The 23,200-nt window shown below is 41.1% G+C and overlaps 1 protein-coding gene across 1 annotated transcript in view; it reads right to left on the reverse strand.

Moving 5' to 3' along the window:
- LOC142557769 (putative acyl-CoA synthetase YngI) overlaps positions 1-23,200 on the reverse strand; it is a 158,006-nt gene that overhangs the window by 22,942 nt on the left and 111,864 nt on the right. The window contains exons 7-9 of the mRNA XM_075669872.1: positions 22,827-22,932; positions 14,042-14,134; positions 11,127-11,275 (exon numbers count right to left, since the gene is read on the reverse strand). Coding sequence (XP_075525987.1) covers positions 11,127-11,275; positions 14,042-14,134; positions 22,827-22,932 — 348 coding nt within the window. The remainder of the gene's footprint in view (positions 1-11,126; positions 11,276-14,041; positions 14,135-22,826; positions 22,933-23,200) is intronic.

A 23,200-nucleotide genomic window follows, 5' to 3' on the forward strand; every position in this document is an offset into this window, starting at 1 on the left:
ATTTCACTGTATTGGGGAGCAGTAAAACAGGATGACAATGGACAAGGATGGAATGCTTGGCAGGTATAGGATGAACACAAAAATGCTCCCAATCAATATGATAATGTATGTTAACAAAGGCTTGTAAGATAAGGAAAAGCACCACACCTCCTGCAAAACATGTCCGTGTGCACTAGCTGTACTTTTTCCTTTGTCAAAAAAGTGCAGGGATCAAAATTTAAAAAAAGATGAATTGCCAAACCCATTTTTATTGTTCATTTTTATTTCTGTAGTTTCCTTTAAATAAATTAATAATGCCCGACACACGAGGCTTTGTAAAGATCAGTTCATCATGTGATATCCGATCAGCTCTCCTTGCCATTACATGGTCCTGCGAGTCATTTCGCTTGATTAAAGAGGCCCTGAACCACCCCTTGGGCTTGATCAAAAAACACAGTCCATGGATACCATACGCTGCTGTGAACATCTCAGCTGAATTTTGCAGTTGTATCCGGCACATGGAGCTCGCAAGCAGAGTGTGAAGTCACCTTTTTTTCAGCACCCTTTTCAACAGAAGCCTTCTCCCCATTCTTTTCGGGCTGCTATGTTTCATCATAGAGCAGATTCCCATATGCGGCTGCTATTGGCCAATAGCTGATATCAATTAAGAAGAGTGTATGGATCAGTGCAGTTGTGCTTAGTGTTACTGCAGTGGACTCCCTTTAAGACAAACTAGAAGGGACCATGAAAATTTGTTCATCTTATCAGAAGAATTGACATGGCCAGGTGCATCCAAATATATTACTTCAAACTGGTAAACGAAGGAAACTTGCAATGGCAAAAAAATAACATAAAAAGCATTTATTTAGCTGAACATAATAGCAAACTGTCTTTAAGAGATGCTCCTTCTTGGTTTCATCCAGCCTGTGATGGATGTTTGTCGCTTCTGTGCAAATCGACGAGCAGCCACAAACAATGTCATCTCACCTAATGACCTTAAAGGGACCTTGAAATGGTTTGGAAAAATTTTGTAGATGCGTAGGATACAGCTAAAGTTAATAATTTGCACCACAATTCGTGTGAAGCGTATCATATTAGGAGAGCTATGGACGATTACAAGTTACCCTCCTCCATAGTTATGCATTTTCTCCCCAACTCATTCACCGAGTGATCAGGGCTAAGCTCCGCCTCCACTGGCTCTGCGTCATGGTGGCACATCGTGTCGTCTACTTCCGGTTCTCTAGGAGCGAGTGTGCGAAGCCTCTCCAACATCTTCGCCAGCTGCTTGGCAGTCAACCCCAAGCAACAGCTATGAAGCAGGGTGCGTTGCGAGGATTCTGTCACAGCGCCAAAAGTGTCTGGTATTCCGTATTCTGGTAACCACAGGAGAGCTGGGCATATCGATGGATGGGTGGAGGCATAAACTCAAGCTGATGAAGGAACTTTAGCGTAGGCGTACATGAGCTGCCTGATCGGTCTGCACGGTCCAGCCACTAGTTGGCGCAGAGCTTAACCAGCCAAACAAAGAACTAATGTTGTTCTAACCAAGTGTAAAAAATTTTAAGCATTTGCAAAAACAATGTGTTAATGATTATGCTCCTGCAAAAAATTGCAGGACTCGCGAAACGCTGTTGTGGTAGTAATCTTGCAGTGTAAAGTGACGGCTGCAAACGCGTAAATCCTGGTGCCAATCGGATAGCGACTGTCCGATGCGCTGCTGCCAGTCCGTCCCAATGTGGGAGGTTGAGATATTGCCAGTCGCTACGTTTGCAGGCCACAACGCAACAAACTTGAATCATGGTGCTCGCGTAAGACTGAGACCGACTCTGAGCGCGGAGCTCCCATCAAAATGGAGCACGTTGTAACACAAGCAGACAGTGCTTGCTGTGTGCAGAAAGTGCTTACGTGTAGTGAGAAACTGTTCTTGTGCATTCTCTTTCTGTTACTTTCTTTTTATAGAAACAAATTAACTAACATTCCAACCATTACGAACGACGTTTGTTCACAATAAAGTTGGAAAAATTGATGATGCGCCCTGGGCAGCCAATCGGATGACTCGCCCTACTAACGTCATTGGGGCAAATGACGTCAAATGGATAGGGGCAGCTTAAAGTTCAGTCGAGCGATGTGCTGCGATTGGCAGCGATGAACATTTTTAAAACCTTATAACACTTTACGCGGAGCACTTAGATGCGTCAATTAATGATCAGAAGGACCTACTCTAACGACTCAGTACGTTTGTACAAAATCGTCAAAATCGTTTCAGGGTCCCTTTAAAATTCTTCTATGATGCTATGAGCGTTCCCTTTGGAACAGGGTGGTGTGTTGTGCCACCAAGCTCATGCACGCGGCAAGGCAATGCCACCTAGAGGAAAGTCTAAGTGACATTGAGTAAAGTGGGGAACAAGAAACGAGGCGAAGCATTGCAAAGGAGGAAGGTACCCAGATAGCCACAAACATCCAATAGATGTGCCGGATTGATCCAAACATCTAGCAAAAAATGGGGTGTCCAATGGACACCCTTTAAATGCACATAAATCTAAGGGACGTACAATGGCATCAAGTTTTGGATGTCCATTGAACATCCATTTAGTTCATTAATCAGACATACAGCGGACAGTATGTTGGATGTCCATTGAACGTCTCTAAAAACAGTACTTCAGACGTACAGGGCACCTCCATAAAGTTTGTAGGTTAAGCGTGCATTGTAGGCCCTCCAAAACTTTAGCATTTTTGACGTTGGTGCCCGTAGTTGGTACGACTATATCGTGCTGTATCATAAGTTCCCATGTAATGGACGTCCATACGACGTCCCATTCTTTCGCTGGCCAGACATCTAACGATCGGTTCTACTTGATAAAATCAATGTTTTAGCATGAAATGTACATTTTTTCAGCAGAAGAAAATACACAAATAGTGGGCGAAGCGAAAGAAAAATGCATACATGCGCCCAAAACTTTCGTGTAGCAGATTCTGAGTTTTTGTAGACTTCTTTGCTTCCAACTTTGGAAAAGTAATCGAAAAACAAGGTACAGTACATTCAGCAATTAACTGATATATAGCAGAAAAAAAGCGCATAGAAATCATATGAAGGGACTCTACTTTTATTAAGCACCACCAAACATTTTATAACAGCGACAACCCTTATGTGCACAAGTTATTGCGTGGCCTCCGATACTTGACATTCAGTCTCGGAGGCCATGTGTGTCGAACGCAAGGAGCCAGAAGCATGCCATAAATGTTGCACTAAATGAAAAATGACGTTTAAGGACGTTAGAAAAGTGAAATGATTTAAGGAGATTTTATGTAGCATTATTGTCCAATGATCAATTATTCTCACAGTCGCGTGCCTGTCATACGTCACGATAAGCGAAGCCATCAAGCAAGCGTATGCGGGCATGTGCCAGCTTGTGTTTCAGTAGAGTGTCTTGTGCTCTTGCTGAGCGGTGCCCTGGTGCTCCCTGAAGGGCTCCAGAAGATAGCAAGATAGCGCCAGTCTTTCCGTTCTGACAATGAACCACTCTTAGGATGCGGTGCTGATGCTGCGGCACTTCATTTCTTATTCTCGCCATGTCTGCCGTGGTGTCCAGTCGTCAGGAGGCACGTGTTTCAAGGTATGTCGACAGGTTTCTTATTTTTTTTTGCTTTCATCTCTTTTATGCCGGTAATGAGTGCTTAGCATGGGCCGGAGAGCTGATGCATAACGCAAATTCACAACAGTTTCGGCAGTACCCTTCAAGAGATGTTGGCGGTGTTTCTTGTTGGAATAGTATTAAACTGGAGGCAAGTGGTGCATGGCTAAGACGAGTTTGCAATGGCTGAACTGCAACCCGAAACAAACAGCGATAGACAAGCCCGTTTCAGTTCAGCTTCTCATAGTCGTCTTGGTCTTTCATGTGCTGTGCTTCTTGCAGTCTGCAGGTTTTGTACACAATGGCACAATGGTTTCTGTGGTTCTGGCACATGTTTTCGATAGCGGTGTTCGATGTTGTGAGGTAGTTGCCATTCATGCATTGCTTTTGTTCTGTCTGCCAGTGGAGGACTTTTGTAGTAAGGGCTGTCTGTAGAGCTAAGTGATCTTTTGCACACTTTGTTGCACCTCTGTACGTTTACACAGCTCCTGTGTATAGCATGCAGTATTACATGCTTGTATCATTTATAGGCACAAGGCATGAACTTTCACATGTTCTTGAACAGTCAATCTTTTTGCACATTATATAAAGTTTTGCTGGGCTCTACTGCTTGCAAGGACAAATTTCATTCAGTGGCACTATTTAACCAGATGCCTCAGATCTGCTTCCACGATAAAGGAGATGCTATGGCTGTACTTTTCTACTCTGGGATTTTAACCTAATCACTGAATTTAAAGAAGCTAAAAACCGGTTACTTAAAGCATCTGAAGCTACTTTGTATGTTTAACCCCCCCAATTAAGAAATGTGCCTTAATTGGAAGCCCATGCTTGATGTGGTCAGGATAAAGCCTGATGCAAACGTGCCCAAGGAAAGGAAATGAGTGTCTTGGATGCATGCATGTACATGCATGTACATGCATGCACTTTCATGCATGTCGTTATAGTGACAAAGTCAAGCACGGGCTGAAGCACGTGCTTGACTTTGTAAGGGTAAATATCTGATTGCAGGGTAAGCAATAAGCGATGTGTTTGCATAGTTAAAAAAAAGATTCTGTCCTTTTTGATGTTTAGGATGCTCAAGCCAGCCAGCAAGAGAGTGGCCTTCCAAGTACAATTCGCCCTCCAGCCCAGCATGGCATCGTACCATGTGCCTTTAGGAGTGCTGACAAATTTTCTTCCTCTTTTGAAACTGGTAGTGGTCTAACTCCTAATCATGGTAATAACTACAAGGCTAAACCTATCTTCAGAGTACAAAAATAATGTTCCCTTTGAAGTGGCAACCTTAAGATGAGCACTCACTGCAACATTTCCTTAGTAGTACTGCTGCGGGGGTCAATGCATGACACTATTGCTATGTTGAGGCCGGTGTATGAACACCAACCAGATAACACTACGGAGATGCAGATGTAGCAGATCATCTCCAGCATCGGTTGAATCAATGCTTTAGCCTTCCGTGGCACCTGAGTGCATGTTAAGTAGTGCTGTGTGTTTTCAAAAATGTGACAAATGCAGAATCCTGTTAGCTGGTGTCAGGCTGAGTATACGGAAAGCATTGAGATGGTTTAAAAGGAAAGGGCTGATTTGATACTGCTACAAGTGGCTCGGCACTCTCAGTAGCATGGTATGGCCTGGTGCCACTGCACTTGGTTGACTAGTGCATGCCAAGTGTGCTGTGTGGTACCAGGTAACCACTAATCGCAATTGCATTGACATTGCTTACGATCCATGAATATACACACGAATGGCTGTAGTCTCACTTGCATTGAAATATGATATAGTTATTCTTCTTGAATAATTTATAGAGCATACCATGGTTGTACTTCGACTAGATACTTACTTATTCAATGAAAATGAGGCAAAAATTAAGATACATCCTCATTATAACAGTCTTCATTGCTAAGAAAGCACAGTATATTAAAACAATTTTTTATGCAGCAACTGTGTTCCAAATTACCTTCTCCTTTATGGAGAAGCTAATTTGGCCCCCTTTTGCTGCAGGGGGTTGCCTGCTTCTCTTACATAATTTATCCCTGTGCTAACATATTGATGGTTTTCAAATTGTTTTTTCTATAGGATATATTGCTGTTTTGGGCCTTCAGCTGTTGCTCTCCTTTACTTTTCACTACGTTGTTTCTATTTCTTTTTTTCTTTTGCTGAATACAAGGCTAGTCAAATAGTGATTTGAAGTTTCCATATGTGAATTCTGCTTTTGTTTCTGTTCATGAGAATTAAGTCTCATAATGTACCCTCTGTGTTTTATATTACTGGAGAGAATGCAGCTAACACTGCACTGTTGCTCACCTAAGAAATCATTTTTTATGAGAGAAGTGTTCCTTTTCAAGCATTGCTTTTACTGTCATATTTTATTTATCCTTTAGTATGTTTATGCTTAGCTGTTATGCAAAAGTGATATCTTTGTATTGGTTCATGCGTTAAGTGCTCATTGTGCCTATCAGAAAACAAGAGATGGCATTATGTTGTATTTTTAGTGCTCACTTTATTTTCATGAGACAGCTACAGTCTGCCATTGTATTTCACTGCAAATATTGAGTACATCATTACGTACTTGTCTAATGGTTGATACCAATAATAGGTTTCACAATAAAAAGGCTGGTGGTGACAACTTGAGTTTCTCTTCGCTTAGTAATAGTGGCACTTTGATTTGTTGTCCCAAACAGTCCAGGAGTGTCCGAGAAGCTGTGTACGCCAATAATCACAGGCTGTAATAGCGTCTCACGCGTCTAGTGTCCTCATGCGCCGTACGCTGTGTGTGAGAGTGAAAGCGTGCAACGGTGAGCCGCCATGGGAGGACGCGCGCTGTCTTCCATTGTGCACATGGCACAGAGGGAGCAGATGGAGGGAGGGGGGGGGGGGCGTTGTACTTCGGCCACGCGGGCTTTATTGAAAGCGATCTGCTTAGGGGGCACAGTCTAAGTGGGCCAATGGCTCATAGCTTTGCATGTGCTGTGTTCTCGCCGCTCAGTTTGTGTTGAAGCGATAGACAGCAAAAAGGTCTCTTCGCTTGCTGCTGCTGCCGCGAATCCTCCCGGCAGCATTTTGACAGAGAATGTCCACGCTCATCGAGTTTGATGTATCCATGCTTGTTAATTTAGTTATTAAGCGAATGTTTAAAGGGGGCATTCTAATCCGGCAGCTGCTGCGTATGGTGCGGCCTCGCCTTGAATACGATCTGCAATGTGGACAGTGTAGGCATCTAGGCGCACTGAAAGCCCTTAGCTTCCTGTGTACTATAACGCCCATATGCTTGCGCGCCACCCACCTCTTTCCAAGGCTGATGTGCACCACAGGACTTCAGTAGGGCGCATCGAGGCACCCTAGCCCCCAGGATCAGTAACGGTGGTGGTCACTCCACATGTTCGTTTTGACCGAAGAGTATGTGTGAGGCGGTTCGTCTTAAGCGGATATTTTTTTGCACTAAGTCTATGGGAAACCAAACGAACGTTCCTGTGTTGTTTGTTATATGCGAGAATTTGGCTTAACCGTATTTGTCTTAATGAGAGTTCACTGTATGCATATTTGTTGATACAGTTTAATAAACAGACTCAAGTGAGCAAAAATCTGCATTCTGAATTTCGGGTGGACTTGCATACTTCTTAGAAGTACGACCATCATACTATCGCTCACTGTCTTCTTCTAACGCTAGGCTACACCCACCTGCATGGCAATGAAAATTTGGCCCCACAGCTTATCAGTGTCGTAGCAGTTGGGTTTCGCTAATTTCTATAAGTTCTGAACACTCAACTAGCCTCAAACCAGCCGCTCCTGGCCGCTCCTGGCTAGACATCTTGGCAGACTTCACTTCGTATTGAGCTATTGCGCAAAATGCGTAATTTGGATGTGGCTACTACCCTTCGGTCAACCTGGTGCAGGACAAAGCAGGTCTGCACCAAATAGCAGGGCCAGACTGGAGCACATAAATATGAGCGTGCACTCCAGCCATTCCATGCACATAGTTAGCCACAACAGTTGCATGCAGCTGCATCTACTATGCTGTGCATCTGCTATGCTCGATACCGTGGCTGCTGCAGGGTGCCACAATAAGCGTGCACGCTTAGATTGCTGCGGCCTGCCGAGGACAAAAGCATGCTTTGATTGGTATCTGCGGGTGATGTGACTCAAGGCCTGAGCACCAAAATCTGATGAACAGGTTGTCTGCTTCCCAAGTTGCACACCCTCGAGGTGTGTCGCCATCATGGTCGAAGCTTGTTATGTTAGGAATCCTTTCAACAAGAGCTCGGAGCGTGGCATCCATTGCTTAGCCAATGTGCGCACTGCCAATGTACTTGCCCGAGCGAACATGAAGATGATGTTTGTTCGAGCCTTGTAAATTTTGTGATTGTTGTAGTGATGAGTGCAAAAGGATATGTGCTACTCATGTCACTCCCATGTGAGAATAGCCACATGTAGCTACCTAGTGCTAGTCTAGTACACTACTAGTACAGTGTAGCACAAAAAAGGGATGAGACACCGTGAACTCCACTGTAAGTTGAGGAATAGCCTCTGAGTTTGGCACGTCGTAGACGCCAAAATCGGAAGTAGTGGCATCTATATAAACATACAAAATCAAATTTGAACTGCGCACCACAGTGGTGTTCAGTAGGTGGGGCGTTGTGGTCACCACCCCACTCCCCCATAGCTGTTGCAGTGCAAGGTGTCTGTCTGTCTGTGTCTGTCTGTCTGAGTCTGTCTGAGTCTGTCTGAGTCTGTCTGAGTCTGTCTGAGTCTGTCTGTCTCTGTCTGTCTCTGTCTGCGTCTGTCTGTCTCTGTCTGTCTCTGTCTGCGTCTGTCTGAGTCTGTCTGTCTCTGTCTGTCTGTCTGTTAATTTATTTATTTAATTATTTAAAATACTCCCAATGCCTAATGGCGTTACAGGGAGGAATGGTTTGTGCGTATGATATACAATGTCAGATAAAGCAGCTTGAAAAGACGAATGATCAGGATTGCTGGTGAACGAGGCGGGGAGGTCATTCCATTCAGATGCTGTCTTCGGCAGGAATGAATGGTAGAAAAGGTTTGTATGGCAACTTGGCACTTGTACCTTGACGTTGTAGTAAACTCACAGCGATACGTAAAGGGGTGGTATAAGAAGATCATTTTAGAATTCAGGATTAGTGAAATAAATTTTATGAAAGAGAGAAAACCGGGTGAGTTTCCTTCTTTATGACAGGTTTGGAAGATCAAGGCAAGTTTTGATGGCTGATATGCTTGCACTGTGGGAATAATTACATACAATAAAATGTGTGGACCTGTCTTGATGGCTCTGAGTAAGTATGTTAACTGTGCTGTAGATGGATCCCAAATTGATGAAGCATACTCTAGTTTTGTCTTTACAAGTGTTTTACACAATGTGAGTTTGAGGGAAGTGGGGGTGCAAGAAAAATTATGACGTAGAAAGCCTAGTGTTCGGTACAGAATTGGTCATGTATTCGATGTGAGTTTGCCATGACAGATTATTAGTAATATGAACACCCAAATATTTATAGGATGGGACAGAGCAAAGAATAGAGGTGGTCATTTTGTAGGAAAATGTAGAAACAGCACTATGGCGATAAAATGTCATAATCTTACATTTATTGACGTTTAGTTTCATTAACACCTTGAAGAAGGAGCGGGAGCATCGCAAAGGGGATCACAGGCGATCTTTGATTGCCAATAACTACGCATCTGCTGAACGCATTGAAGCACTTTTTGCGGCAAAGTATTTCTGAAACAGTTAGTTTTAATGTCCAATGCATTACCCGACTTCGATAAAATGTGGTTCAGGACCCTCTTAAATGCAACGTTTGTCATCCTGTCATGACACCACTGCTTGCATAGCTTGTGTGCAAAAGTTGCTTGAAAAATCCCAAACTTTGGGCTGCCAGATAAGAATATCCCTGATTACTCCATGGTTTTTGAGCCAGACAATAAAACCCATGATTTCTCCCCGGTTTTTCTCTTTAAATAACACCTGATTTTTACCCCCCAAATAAAAAAAATATATAAAGCCCCAAAACAAGCAACCTAACTATGTCCAACCGATTTCTTTCCACAAAGATAGCTGTTGTGGGTTTAATTTTTCCAGGCTCTCAAGAAAGTGTGAGATAAGAAAATGCAACATGTGGATAAGCACTTTCACACAGAGACATTTGTGCCCTCAGAGAAATTTGAAATGAGCAATCTGTGTTGCATGAGTGCCAAACATTTGACTAGTCCTAAGCAATAACAATGGTTCCAAGGCCATCATCTCAGATGCATTGCCATTCAACACCAGAGCCTACTTGCACTTTATGCAGTATGCCAAATAACAAAACTGGTAACACAACCTTTAGAGTTATGTTATCCCCTGCGACCCCACCACTTCAGCAGCGAAATTATCTTGGCAAAATTGGAAGCCAAGACCACTGTCTTCAATCTGTCACCATCACTTACAACCTATTCATACATATTGTCTATGCAGCAATGATAATTTGATTGAAGCATGTTTGAGCACATAACATGCTGTCTGCATGCAGCAGCAACAATTCAAACCATGTTTGAGGGCACTATAGGGCCCTCGTCAACAAAGCGGCATGCGCGGACGTAGAATTTCATTAAGGACCCTGGGTTAAACCTGCAGTCGAACCAGTTCAGAACGGTTCATTAGAAAAAGTTCCAGTTCAAGTTTAGTTCCCAGATGGCAGCATGGTTCCAGTTCAGCTGAAAATAATGGTTGAGCTCCGGTTTTCAGTTCAGTTTTGGTTCAGTTCGACACCCTGGTAGTGATAAAGTGAATAATGACTGTTGCGAAGAAATTTGCAATAATTTGGCTCTAGAAGAGCAGTTGACTTCTGTTTAAGCTGTGAGGGGATGAAGATTTGGTGCATATGCTGACCATACTTTTGTCTATCTGTAGTGACAGTACGACATGTTCAAAATATGCATGCATGAACACATTGACAACCTTTGTTGGACACATGTGGAATAAAGCCATTTTATTTCTGACAAATAGATATTTTGGACTCCAGATTATTTGCACCTTTAGGCAAAGCCAGCTGAGTCTGAATTATCAGTTGGAGACTGTATGTAATAGAGATCTCTAAAGAAATGCAATGGTTGTGAAGCACAGAACTAGAAGCTGCAACTACCTCCCATATGACAACTGTAACCTTAAGTGCATTAGCAATAGGAAAACGTTTTAATTTACATTACTTCTGACAACACATGTAAAAATGAATACAGTGAAAATTGACACCTAGCAAAGTATCATGCATGGAATGATCGAAGATCTTTCTTACATTTATATCTTTACATTTATATTTATATCTATTACATTTACAAAAGCCACAACATAATAGGCTAAGTTCAGCACAGCTGATGGTTGATGGACAAGTATACACACCATGTTCATGGTTCTTCCATCCTGTATTGTTTGCATTCCAGATAACAGAAGAACAGAATAAGTTAAGAGCAAGGAGAAATGCATCATCCAGTAAACAGGGCAATGTGTAGCAGCTGACTGGTAAACTTACTTACCTATACGTATGAATGGATTTGAGAACCTCCTTGGTGTCATAACCAGGACTTGGAACCACAGAACAGTTTCCTCGTATAACAGTCAAACCCAGGATGGTAGTCATGCCAAAAACGTGGAAGAATGGTAAGGGGCTGCACAGGACTGAGCGCTGCAACCACAGAAAGTAGACAACTTTCTGTCACCAAAAGTAGACAAAGCATTGCCGCATTGTCACCAAAAGTAGACAAAATACAAACTGGAGAAGACTTATCTCTCGATTTGAGCATGATATGTTGAAAGCTGAACCTTTTAGCACACTCGGCAAGCAAACCAGGTGTTACAGGAGTGTTATAAGGCCTAAAGATAAAGTAGAAGCACTGTGTTATGGGCTAAATGTTGTTCAGTATGGGCTAACTTGCTAGGGCATATCTTTTAGAAATGACTTGCTCCACATCACAGGCAGCCAATATTTCTATTGAGAAGCAGAAGCATCAGGTGAAATTATTTTTAGTTGTAACATTCTTGAAAGTGTGCAATATTAGTCTGAAAGCATAAGTTTAATTTCGCCTCACTAAACACTGTAATGCAGAAAATGAAACGGGATCAAAAGGCTTCCATACATGATACTATAGCCAAATATAATTCTTCAACAAGGTTATGCATGTCATGAAAACTATATTGAAGCTAAGGGTTCTATGAACTGAAACAAAAATCAAGAGATCCTAAACACTTTTATATACATAAGCATCCTTGCTTCATGTACACCTTGCAAACATGTGGAGAACTTTGCCTCGATCTGCATAAACCACCACCCAAAAGGCATGCTAATAGTATCTCTGCAACCCCAGCATTCACATTAAGTGAGTGTTATGTTGTTAATGCAGTGTTAAGAGTGTTCATGTAAGGTGAGCTAAGGTGCTTTGATATTTTTCTTTACGCCAATTTATCTGCAACATAAAAAAACAAGAAGTCAATTCTTAATCTACTTAATGTGCAATTATGATGTGTTTTCATAGGTCTCAAGTAAAACTCTTGCTTGGGCTAGTTGGTTCATGCTTGAAGTAGTAAAGGCAAGGCGCAGAGGACCAGGACTCGCGAAGATCACAAATGACAGGACCGGCGCCACTCACAACTAAGTTTATTTTCGCAACAAGCCTGCCTTATGTAGGTTATTCAAGCCGAGTCGCGCACAAAACTTTAGAAGTAAAAAACAGCAATCTATCGACCACTCAGGAATCATATTTGGCACATAATATCGAATGAGCAAACAACAACCACACGTGGATCAGCATGGGAGGCAATTGATCTAGTATAGTCTTTTTTCAAGCCAACGGGGACAAAACCAGACATAAAAAGTACCGTCTACGCTTCACTACCAAACTATCCACAGCATAACACACTTCGAACGCCTAAGGCCCAGTCAGTGATAAAGTCCGCACGACTATGGGAATAATGACCAACGAATAACACGGAAAAAACATGAAAAAGGCGTCTAAGTACAGCGTCTGCGTCAAAACTAAAATCTCTAATAGTCACTCACCTAAAACATTGATAAAACATGTGACCGCGCGAAAAATGAACCACGTGACAAACAATGAAATGGACAGAAGTGTTGAACGATAAAGGTCTAAAGAACAGCGTCTGCGTCAAAAAAAGAAAAGTGCAACAAAAGCTTAAGAGCCACTAGAAAATCGTCAACAAATAAAAACTAGTTAAATAAAAGGAAGACAGACGGTAAAAACAAATAAAATCACTCTAACATGAGGCCTAAATGAAACCTTCTAAAAAAGTTGTCTCCTTGTCACTAAGCATAATGGACGGCCTCCTGACGCATGCGTTTTTCTCTTTTTTGATGAAATAGGCTTCCACAATTTACCGCTCGAACCTGTCTTTTCCAAACTTTTCCAAAAGGTAATACAGGCAAAGGACAGGTTCGAGCGGGAAATTGTGGAAGCCTATTTCATCAAAAAAGAGGGAAACGCATGCGTCAGCAGGCCGTCCATTATGCTTAGTCACAACGAGACGACTTTTTTAGAAGGTTTCATTTAGGCCTCATGTTAAAGGTGATTTCATTTGGTTTTACCGACTGTCTTCGTTTTATTTAACTAATTTTTAGTTTGTTGACGATTTTCTAGTGGCTCTTAAGCTTTTGTTGCACTTTTTTTTTTGACGCAGACGCTGTTCTTTAGACCTTTATCGTTCAACACTTCTGTCCATTTCATTGTTTGTCACGTGGTTCATTTTTCGTGCGGTCACATGTTTTATCAATGTTTTAGGTGAGTGACTATTAGAGATTTTAGTTTTGATGCAGACGCTGTACTTAGACGCCTTTTTCATGTTTTTTCCGTGTTATTCGTTGGTAATTATTCCCATAGTCGTGCGGGTTTTATCACTGACTGGGCCTTAGGCGTTTGAAGTGTTTTATGTTGTAGATAGTTTAGTAGTGAAGCATAGACGGTACTTTTTATGTCTGGTTTTGTCCCCGTTGGCTTGAAAAAAAGACTATACTAGATCAATTGCCTCCCGTGCTGATCCACATGTGGTTCTTGTTTGCTCATTCGATATTATGTGCCACATATGATTCCCGAGTGGTCGATAGATTGCTGTTTTTTTACTTCTAAAGTTTTGTGCGCGACTCGGCGTGACTAACCTACATAAGGCAGGCTTGTTGCGAAAATAAACTTAGTTGTGAGTGGCGCCGGTCCTGTCGTTTGTGTTCTTCTTGAGTCCTGGTCTTCCGTGCCTTGCCTTTACTACTTTTCATAGGTCTCATTGACTGCTTTTTTGGTTTTAATCACCTTAACAAGGTATTGATTTACCTGCAAACTGTTCTCAGCTCAGGTGCCATACAGTAATAAACCGAAGGAAGATCAGCCCTAATGATTTTACAACTAGCCTTGCAGGCACTAAAAAATTGATGCAAAAGAGTTTTCACCTCAACTTCAGGTGAAGCATGGTCATACATGATAGAATTGTTTACAAATCCATGATGGGAAAGCATAGCTGCCTTTGGAGCTCCTGTGGTCCCCTGAAAAGACATGTTGCGAACGAAGGAGAATTAATAAAAAAAAATTCCTGGAACAACATTTGTGTTATCTATGCACATATAAAATTACAGGTAATAAGAGTTTAGACGGCACAACTGCAGAGAAGCAGTGAGCATCAAAAATCAACTTCTGTGACAGTTCCCCATAGGTATTTCATTTCATGCAGTAGAAAATGAACAACACAGAAGCCTATACACTGTCCTTGTAACCTTAATAATAATAACAACTTTTTAAGCACCCAGCAACTGTACAAATAACCGCAGAGCACACATATACAGCAGAGAAGGCAAAGCTATGTAAAGAGTGAAAAAAAATAACGTCATTTTTGGGTGAATCTTAAGTTTGGTAGCATGAATTAAATTTTTTCTAGAATGCTAGTAGCTTAACACACATTGTGCTTTAACTAATACCCATACAAGGAGTTCGAAACATTTTCTTGTCTTTGACTGAATAACATTTAAAATGTGAATTAAACCTGCTGAATTTCTGTTGAAGGGACGCTGAAACTGTATAGTAACTGAACATAGTAAGAAAAGGTTGCCAATCTGTACAAGAGGCTCCCGTGAACATATTAGCCAAATATTCTTGCACTGAATGCAGCAGGGAATTCACAATCTTGCGTTGAAACAGCGAAAAATCACTTGCTCTCGCTTTCGCAATGCCATAATGCAGCAACACTGCAAGCAGCTGCGCCCATCAACAGCCACTGGCTGATTCTGATTACATTCTCAGTAATACATTATTGCTAATTTTGAGTTAAATAAATGAAATATATATATATATATATATATATATATATATATATATATATATATATATATATATATATATATATATATATATATATATGTCTGTAATCTCAAAAAGACAGAAAAATCCTTTCATATCTGCACTGCCCGTCTACGCATGACAGTTACGCAGAGCTCTGTCTGCTGTGCATGGCCGCTGGGATAGCAGTGGCCTGCTGGGTAGCGTAGTTTACTGTGGCCACCATGGGGTGTCGCGACGAACCCTTTTGCCGCCGAGACACTCACCTTTTGGGCAGGATTTTGCCCCCTTGGCTTCTACCCTGTGTAGTTTCTAGCACACTAGCAGAAATGAAAAGAAAGAAAAAGCTGTGTAATGGTACGATAGCTCCACTTATATTTGAAGGGTTTTAATAATTTTTGCGACATGAGATTCATGAGACAATGTTCTTTAAGGGGAGATGCTACTCGGAAAATTTTTTAAAAATTATTTGTAATAGAGATTTGAAAATACTGTGGTTCATAGTTTTTTTCTGTCCATTACAAATATGTCATTAGATTTTGTGTAGCTTCTAAATTTTTTTAGTCATGTCCTACACAACAGAAAAATATACTAATTTTTGGAGGCACTTCGTGCATATTAAATTCTAATGAAAAGCACTGTAGTGTAGCTTATAAAGTTCTTTGTAGACTGCAAAATGCATGTATCTATCAAAACTGCATGTATAATTAGTGGAACTATGCAAAAAAAAAAGGTTGCGACACTTCAACTAAATTTTTTCACAATCCCATGAGAATAACCTTGCGCACTTATAGTTGTCCTATACTAACGAAATTTGGCATACATACCCTTCAAGATACGTACATAGAAGCTGATATCTACTTGAAATTGCAAGATCCCTCGGCAGTAGTTGTGAAAGTACAATTCATGGGAGTGCGAAAAATATTAGTTAAAGTGTCCTAACCTTTTTTTTTTTTCATAGTTCCAGTAATAGTACGTGCTGTTTGAATAGATATCAGCACTTTGCGGGTCTACACCGAGTTACATAGGCTGCAGCACGATGCTTTTGGTCAAAATTTAATACAAAAGGAAGCGCCTCCAAAACTTACTATATTTTACAGTTGTGTAGGACATAGCTCAGGGATGGAAGCGGCCAAGGAAGCTTTGCAGCAGCTCTCGGAGCAGCAAATTTTGCACTTTGGAGCAAGTCTGGAGCATAGATTGTCCATTTTGGAGCATTAAACACATGTTTTGGAACGGCTTGGTAAAGATCAATATGAGTGAAATACAAGCATAAGAAGAAAATGTGTCCCTTATTTGACTTTGCAATTAGGCTACAGCACATCAGTTTTGCGGAAGCCTACAAAGTGGGCAAAATTCATGACAGGAAAAAACTGTTATCCACATGACTGTAGCATGAAGCTACAAGAAAACTCATACAGGTTTCTGAGAAACTACAATAAAATTACACACCGGATGTGCCAAATAAAAGTGTCCAAGAAAGAAATAACCGAGAACCGTCTTATTTTAGGGCTTTCTTTCTCATTAAAGTATTCATGAATCCTAGGTTTTTTAAATGCGATTAACATGATCCACAACTTCTTAATGGACATCTCATCGATTAGGTCAATTTATAAATTTAGCTAATTAAACATATTCGTGCACAATGAACAAGAAATATTTACAGTGGCCACCATGATCAACACTCATCAAGGAACAGTGAACGCCATTCACGTAGTGCCCTCCGATAATTTTTAGTTCTCGGCGACCTTCAGTCAAGATAGCAGAATACTGAAGAATATATGTAAAGTAACATACTGGTCAACGCACATTTGCTAGTATTTCATATCGTTTGCCAGAAAAAAGCTCCAAGATGTTCTTGAAAACGAAAAAGCGATAAAAAATGTTCACTGGCTTTCCGGTCTGCATTGTCGACCAATATTTTGAATAAGCTCAACTATTCGGCCTTATTCGCGGTTCTGCCAGAGGCGCCATAAGGCCAATGCAAAATGGCAACTGATATTTTGTGCACCAAACAATGGTTTATTGAAATTTTTTGACTCGATCTGCGCAAGTCGTGTGGCGAACATCGTTACCACGAATGCAATTTCGGAGGCTTGCGGTTTCACTGAAGGTTTAATTAGGACCACAATTTGGCCGCTAAGGTGGACTAAATATGGAACCTTAGACCCTTGTTTTGCGTTCTTGGCGGCAAGAGCCCGATTTTGCATGGTGTGGCTGGGCAGAAAATAGTGTAGCCTGAGTGCAAATTGGAGTGACAGCTGCAGTTGTTCTTGGATATTTGTGACCAAGAAGCTTCATAAAAGCAAGCAGATCATTTGTCAGTGCGCCACACTATTATCCCGGTAAGCAGAAGTGGTGCCCGTGCAAAATAGATTTAGAATGTCACACGCACGACATTTGCCCATTAATTGATGCAGACGTACCAATAGGGGGAAATATCAAGTGTTAACATGTATAAAGAAACTGATGAGCTACACACTGAGGAGACCTTATTCATTCAGCGTGGCTTTCCTTCCCGAACACCCCATGAAGTGAGTGCCAGTTCAAATCATCTTTAGCTGATCCGCATATATGCAAATACGTAACACCATTATAGAACATTCATAATGCATTGTATAGCACAAAACGGTTTTCATTTTCTTGAGGCCTAGTTACAATTATGCCACGAAACACACCCACACTCCAAAAATGCAGGCGCTGAAACAGATTGCTTAGGCTTGGATTGCAGGACTAAGCGCTAGCCAACACATGTCTAAAGACTGTGTGGTTGCCACTAAACAAGCATATCATGCTAAATTTGGCAGCTTCATTCGAAATTAGTGTTTTGCCGCGGGTTGGCGCAGCTCAATGGTTTGGCGCGAGATGTTGCAATTGGTGCAGCACTTCCCATCCTTGATAACTAAAAAAATATGGCAGCTACACAAAATCTAATGCCATATTTAAAATCTACATAGAAGACTATGAATGGCATATCATAAGAAGCCAACAAACAAAGACACCAAGGACAACATACAGGAAATTACTTGTACTGAATAAGTGAATTGAAGAAATGATAAATTAATGACAATGAAAGTGGATGAAAAAACAACATGGTAGGGAATGATCACACGTCTTCACATTACGCATGCAATGCTCTAATTCAATTATTAAGTACGAGTAAGTTCCCCTATGTTGTCCTTGGTGTCTTTGTTTGTTGGCTTCTTATGATATGATTAATAAAAATCGGGCCCCTCGGTTGACCCCCTTTCTTCTTGTTCATTCAATAACGAGGGTCTTGAATCTGGAAACATTGATGTCTTCAGGTAGCATGTGTGGGTTTATTGACCAGTTGCCTTCACCCAAAAAGATTACATACTCGTGATGCTTGCAGCAGAAAGGATGTTCTACATCCACTGCCACGGTTTGTGAGTGGTGGCACTGACTAACGCTCCCAAGGTTAGTTCTAGTAGTAAAACATAAATATCCAAGAAAGTGGATAGGAAAACAGCGCTGCGGTAGCTCAATTAGTTAGAGCATCGCATGCGTAATGCGAAGACGTGGGATCTTTCCCCATTAATTTATCATTTCTTCAATTCAGTTATTCAGTAAAAGTAATTTTCCCTATGCTGTCCTTGATGTCTATGTTTGTTGGCTTCTTATGATATGATTAAAAAAAAAACCCTGTTCTTCTATGAATCACAGTATTTTCAAACCTCTAGTACAAATAAAAAATTTTTATGAGTAGCATCTCCCCTTAATAGTGAGGCCATTCTATGATCAGTTAGAAAAGTGTTTCAGGGCCCCTTTAGGTTTTGTAGTTCCAAAGTTGGCAGCTTGTACAATGACGGGAGCACTGTTTGCCACTGCTTTGGTGAGTCACTAAAAAAAAGCACAACAGTTTTCTTCAAATATGAGCACATTCCGATATTGTTCTTTGTTAACCCATTCTATTCCAATGACTCCTGTAACAATTACAACACTCTTATAGGAATTTCGGACACAGAGAAAAACAAATGGCAAAGTTAACCTGAAAGACAAGTGTTCCAGCCACCCTAATTACATAATTTATGTAGACGTGGTGCTGCAGATATAATTGGTTCTGCCAGCAATTTCATGCATGCTAACATGCTGCAGCACATCAAGATTAAGCTTCTGCTGCACCATTAGAGTGTGTCATGTAAAGCTTACTACATGTCTTCTTATGTAGCATGTCAATAATCCGAGTATTATCGTGTTTCACATATTTTTCATTGCAAAATCAGAATTGTGAGGCACTACAGGCTTTCTCTGGTCCACTAATCATGTGAGAGATGGCACCTGTATATTGTTGAGGGTGGATGTATCTGAAAACTTGTTGAAAAAAGAGAGCGCTACGAAGACAAGGATGAAAGAACAACATTTCAATGGTTTTGCAAGTTTCTCAAATACATTTGCAGAGCATACACAAGATATTTTTTAGTGTGAAGCGACAGCATTGAAAAATAACACCCACAACCAGAAAAACAAAGAAAAGTAAGAAAACAGAAAGCGGTCATCCAAGATGTTTGGGGTTAAAACAAAAGCCAGAACTGCATTCATATTTGTCAAGAACAAAATATTTGTAGTCATAATACAATATTACATGGCAAGCTCAGGCCATCACTACAATTCCATGCATTATATATGTATGTACAAGCAACTGCACTTGATTTTCCTGCTGAATATATTGTCTTGCTGGCAATTGGGAACTTTTTAAAGTGATGCATTTGTGTACACTACACAGATAGGCTACCATTTCAGCTTCTTGTTTCTCCAACAGCCCAAGTACTTCCTTTACTTGCACAAAGCAAATTGAAAATATAAATTTTAAGTGTGTTGCATCCAGTTAATTTGCAGCGGCTTCACAGAATTCTCATTTTGGATACTGTAAATGCAACTTATATACAACATGAAATGCCATGCAAGCAGAAGCATCAATAGGCTTCTCATAATAATATGTTGTAAATTCTTTAACAAAATATTTTGTGATTGTTAGCATACATTAAAAACAGGCCTGTTTGTGTGGAACTACAGCTTTTAATATTATTTTTCTGCTACCCTGCTTACTTTAATAAAATGAGAGTTAAATGCATGATACGGAACTCCTGTTAAAGGGAAGCTCTGGTGATTTTTTGAGGTCAACGGATCTCAATGAAATTTGCTGAGTGCGTTCTTCAGTACACTTCCATAACTCCTTGAAGACATCTGGCTTGAGAGTGGCGCAGATTGCTTACAATTGAATTTCGTTAATTCCCTTGAACCACCTGCCTTGCCTACTCTTCAGCTACTGGTAACATTGTGTTATGACGTAAAAGGTGTCATACGCAGAGCATGCTGGGAATGAATGGCAGATGACAGGCCCAAGGAGTGAGGTAGTGATAATGAGCTAGAGTTTGGTGTGAGAAGTTGCTGTCACGAAAAGTTACATTCCGTGTGGACGGGCAAAAGATGGGTGGCAAGTGGCATCTCATTGTTGGCTGCATGCATTTCAGCCCTCACCATCCACACACGCACAGTTTGAGCTGATGCCAATTGCGTTCAGCCGAGGTTAGGCCTATCACAGTCGCCAAGTTCGTGTGTCTACCCCCGGCGGACCTGAGTGATCGATTTGAAGGTTATTAAGCCATCAGGATGAAGGAAACTGCTTTTGTAGTTCAGCGTTCACCATAGAGATTTGAAATAACTTCAAATAAGCCATTCTTCATTTTGTGCAGTACACACACACAAAAAGCTAGAAGTGATGACATGGCACACTATCAACATCGGTATGTTGGCGTTCTCCAAGGTTGCCAGTCGCACTCACTGTCACTTCCCTAAATTAAGTGTGCTACATACATAGGTGTTTCTTCACGTATTCCTATGCTGACTCATTATTTAGCTTCTGAGGTGCACTGTTTGCCTCGTATCCCAAATGTGCAGCAAGTGTAGGCCCCTTCGATATAGACTCACTAAATAACTGCCTTGTTCAGCTGCCAATGGTGCCAATATAAGCATCAATGTTTTCGTGAGAAAACTACGCGTTTTATAAATGAATGATCGTATGCGCAAAGTCCTAATCTATCTTTACTTTATGGAACACATTATGTGTGCCCGAAGAGAGTAAAAAGAATGATAAATAAGCAGCATAACAATACTCCTACTCACTGTTTTCAAAGGTGTGTGGTCGCTCATATCAGTGCAACCACGACTCAGAGTGATGTGATGGTGCATTACACACACAAAAATGTGCATGTTTTGCTATCTTCTAACATTATTTGATGTCACTGATGCACGCCTAACGCTGTATTTTAAGCAAACAATGAGCAGCCACTCTTCTTGCCAATGTAAACAAATCAACCATCGGTGCTTTGGAATCTCAGCAGTGTTCTTCCGAGACACAAATGCGGAAAGCAGTGCTCCACAACATATTATAGTGAGTATGCGAAATGCTTCCCTGACAAGGGGTAAAACACCTAGAATAGCATGCAGGCACGTATAAAATCAGTGGTTAGAGTTACCCTTGGTCTTCATGTTGCAAAGGGATATGTTGCACAATGTGAATAGCTAATCATGGACATTGAATTCATTGGATTCATAGCTGTCACTGTCACCCGATGGTCTGACGCATTCATGAACCAGCCGAGCAACTGCTCTTCGCCACTTTCGTTCTCCCAGCAGGTGAGACCGGCATGCCTTGCACACCTTGCCCACTGGTGTGCCACCCATGCATGTCACACAAAGGGGTTCACTCAGCTGCTCGGTCAGGATTGGGGTTCGTTGTTGCACTTTTATTTTGCTTATGTAAAATTATTAAATTTGCAGAACAATTCTACTATCAGACGCACCAAAGGGGGTTCTCGGGAACTTAAAAATTCCATTACCTTGACATGCTAAAAATCATCAGACTTGCCCTTAAAAAAAAAAATGCGCACACCTCCAAATATTGACCAAGTTGACAGATTTCTATCATGCAGTCTGATCTCATAAGTGCCGTGTATTTTTCACCCCCATATCTAGAATTTTTTTCCTGGTGGACTCTGGACATTTCACAAGCTTGAGAGACCAGGAAAGATCATTACTGGTGAGAAACCTCTGCATTAAGTACCATTATATGACAAAAAAAGAAAAGAGGTAGTTTCAATACTTTACCACCAATGTCTATTCAATTACTATTTCTTTGCCGAGTCAGGAGCAAAGCTCGCTAAACTAAGAGGAGAAATGCATGGAAAGTAAGTAGCAGCAACAGGAAGGGCGGGGGGTGCTTATCTAGATGGCAAATGACACAGTTACTGTTGACAATGTGCTATCTCCCACCCTTACTACCCAAGACACCGATTTTTGACATCCTCTTGGCAGTGCTTTGCTTCAAGATTTCGACGATGTTGATAGTGAAGCAGAAACACTTCTCTTTTTGCACCACTGCAGTACTGTGACAAGAAATAATGATGCGCGCATAACCAAGAGCACTTTGGAATCTGACACCAGAGAAGTGTTCTGTTCAAGGCCAGTGCTCAGAAGTCACTTGCCATACTACGTGTCATGATATGTCAAGTGTTTTTATGCACATTCAGCAAATTAGTGATTGTGCATTACTTAATGTTCCAAATTTGTAATGCATTGCCGGTACACAGAAATACTGCTCGTTTCTGAAATCCGGCTACCTTGAAACTTTTCACCAGTTAAGGACTTGGAGTAAAGGGCATTTACTGCATAGCCATGAAAGGAAATGCTGCCATCCACTTGAAAGCAGCATAAAGCCACAATATTTCTTTTCTTTCATAACTCTCTTTTTACCTTGCAAATTTCCGCAGAAATTGATCACTTGTTTAGTCATATAGCCATCTTCACAGCACCTCTTCCACCAGCTCTGTATTAATCCATTTAATCATAAACAAAGGCACAACAAATAAATATTGCTGGACTCACAGAGGTAAACACAATGGTAATAGGATCATCCATGCCAACTTTGCTTTCTGCCTCCGCTAAGTTGACGTTTCCTCCTTGCAGAATGTCTTGCCAGTTGATGCAGCCTCTGGTACAGACAACGTAAAATGGAAAGTGAATATACGTTGCTGCCTATACAAAATGAAATCCAAATGAAAAAAAAAAAAAAGCGGAACACATATTTGTGTTTCCACACTAGTCAATATGTGTGACGTACTTCTCGGGCTTCAAGTTTTGGGGCTCTAGTTACAGCGATTGTGTAGCAGTTGGCAATGCAGCAAATCTTCAGCACACTTTTAAGTAACTACATGTGATGTTCCAATAAATAATTTTTGTGTTCGCATTTCATTCTAGCC

The sequence above is a fragment of the Dermacentor variabilis genome, chromosome 1, assembly GCF_050947875.1.
Source record: "Dermacentor variabilis isolate Ectoservices chromosome 1, ASM5094787v1, whole genome shotgun sequence".
Classification (NCBI taxonomy): Eukaryota; Metazoa; Arthropoda; class Arachnida; order Ixodida; family Ixodidae; genus Dermacentor; species Dermacentor variabilis.